Below are 2,500 nucleotides of genomic sequence, written 5' to 3' on the forward strand. Positions count from 1 at the left end.
GTCCAGACTCTGACATGCATATGGCATTGACAGACTGGAGTCCAGCACAGGGACACATTAAATTTTTAGTTTCTTCTGGAGCCAAAGGATCCGTGTCTGGAGCCAAGTTTAGCTCCATTCCCCCCGGGTAACAACACCCCTGAAATGTATAGCCTTGGATGTCAGACCTCACCTTGGACACCCAGATCACTGGTGCATTTATGTATGCCTCCATATGTCATTATGGTAAATGACACAGCTGCAACAACTACATGCTTCTAAATACTGTGAAAGTCAGGATTTAAATGTCAGATATGCGCATATGGTGAAGTCTAAATAATTGCTTCAAGCGGCGGCAACCCAAATCAGGCTGCATTGGAGTTTATATTAAGATCTGGGTACACGAGGCAGGGCGCTCAAGGTAATTCGGATTAGGGTGGTTCTACTGTACCTTAAAGAGGCATGGCTAATAGCTGAATGGGCGGGGCTAATTGCGTAAGATGGAGGGTGCTAGTCAAAGTGTCTTTAGAAAATGCCTGGCATGAGTTCGGTGATTCTGAATGTTGTGTGTGTACTACTGTGTGTTTTTCCTGTTTGTTTGTCTGGTTCTGTATTTGTTAGTGGCCTGTTTGTGTTTTTGTCTCTGTTTGTCTATTTTGTCTGTTTGTTTCTCTGTCTGTTGATTTGTCTGCCTGCGTGTCTGTCTGTCTATTTGTCTGTCTGTCTCTCTATTTATCTGTTTGTTTGTCTGTCTGTCTATTTGTCTGTATGTTTCTCTGTCTGTCTGTCTGTTTGTTTGTTTCTGTTTGTTTGTCTGCCTGTGTGTCTGTCTATTTGTCTGTCTGTCTGTCTGTCTATTTGTCTGTCTATTTGTCTGTCTGTCTGTCTGTCTATTTTTCTACTTGTCTGTTTTTTCCCTTTGTGATTTCTGTAGTACTCATGATTTTGCAAATTTGTCTGCAGGAAATGAAGGTTGAGGGTAGAAAAGCTGATTGCATAATGGCTGCATATCTTGCGTCTGAACTGGCACTTCGGTTAGTGAAGCCAGGAGAAGAGGTATGTGGACAATATAGGTCAACAGTTTATTGTTTATAGAAATTGTCTTTTTAGAATTCAACTGTAACAGATGCTATTCAGAGAGTAGCAGAGTCGTTTCAGTGCAAACCAGTTGAGGGTATTTTACGATGCTATGTCTGTCTGCTGTCTGTCTGTCTGTCTGTTTGTTTGTCTGTGTGTCTGTATGTGTCTGTTTGTCTGTCTGTCTGTCTGTCTGTGTCTGTTTGTTTGTCTGTCTGTCTGTATGTTTGTTTGTCTGTCTTTTTTATTTGTCTGTCTGTCTATCTGTCTGTTTGTCTGTCTGTCTGTTGTCTGTCTGTTTATCTGTCTGTCTGTCAATACATATATTTTCACACATCATCGCTATTACAGTCTAAGACAATTAGAGTGTCTGTCTGTGTGTTTGTCTGTTTTTTTTGTTTGTCTGTCTGTGTGTCTGTCTATTTGTGTATCTGTCTGTGTGTCTGTCTATTTGTTTATCTGTTTGTCTGTTTTTTTGTCTGTCTGTCTGTTTGTTTGTCTTTCTGTTTGTCTGTGTGTCTGTGTGTGTCTGTCTTTCTGTATGTCTGTCTGTTTGTGTGTTTGTCTGTCTGTCTGTTTGTCTGTCTGTCTGTCTATCTGTCTGTTCTACTGTTTGTCTACATGCTTGTCTATTCTGTCTGTTTACTATCATCTCCTGTCATGCAACAGGAATGTTGTCTCATCAACTGACACGTCACGTCATCGATGGTGAGAAAAGCATTATTCAAAATCCAACTGAACTCCAACGGTTACCACACACTTCACCACCTGGGACACAAACATTGAACTAACATACACTCTGTCTCTAGCAAAGAACACAAAACGTGCACTTTTGCTGTTCACGAAGTCTACGCTGTCGACGTTCTTGTGAGCTCAGGAGATGGACGAGTCAGTCAATCAAATTGTCTTTGTTGTCTTGATGTACAATTAATTATCTAATTTTTAAATTAATTAATTAAAATTGTAAAAAATTTGATGTACAATTAATCCAATTTATTTGTTTAATTAATTGATTAATTAAGTAACATAAAATTGTTTGTTGGCTTTATGTACAATTAGTTATCTAATTTGTTTGTTCTAATTAATTAATTAAAATTATGAATTGTTTTGGTGTTTTGATGTACAATTAATTATCTAATATATTTGGTTTTATTAATTAAAATTGTTTATTGTTTCATGTATAATTAATTATCTAATTTATTTGGTTTAATTAATTAATTTTAAATAATAAAATTTTGTTGGTTGTATGTCGTGCTCAACCAGATCAGTCTGGTTTGTAAGGTCTATTACAAGTACCGGAAGCAAACCCTGCTTCAGAAGTACTTAGACCATCACGGCTGTCTAGAAAGAAGACATGACTTTACGAAGGATCCGAGTAGATACCAGAAGCACTGTTTTCTGTAAGTGCTGCAGGTTGTGATGACCTGGAATAATGTCCAGCCAC

General features: G+C 38.0%; 1 protein-coding gene across 1 annotated transcript in view; it reads left to right on the forward strand.

The window, feature by feature from the left end:
• LOC134194294 (proliferation-associated protein 2G4-like) overlaps positions 1 to 2,500 on the forward strand; it is a 7,564-nt gene that overhangs the window by 2,206 nt on the left and 2,858 nt on the right. Inside the window, exons 5-8 of the mRNA XM_062663220.1 lie at positions 943 to 1,035; positions 1,090 to 1,153; positions 1,726 to 1,804; positions 1,866 to 1,944. Of these exons, the coding sequence (XP_062519204.1) occupies positions 943 to 1,035; positions 1,090 to 1,153; positions 1,726 to 1,804; positions 1,866 to 1,944 (315 nt within the window). The remainder of the gene's footprint in view (positions 1 to 942; positions 1,036 to 1,089; positions 1,154 to 1,725; positions 1,805 to 1,865; positions 1,945 to 2,500) is intronic.

This window comes from Corticium candelabrum, chromosome 18 (genome assembly GCF_963422355.1).
Source record: "Corticium candelabrum chromosome 18, ooCorCand1.1, whole genome shotgun sequence".
Lineage (NCBI taxonomy): Eukaryota > Metazoa > Porifera > Homoscleromorpha > Homosclerophorida > Plakinidae > Corticium > Corticium candelabrum.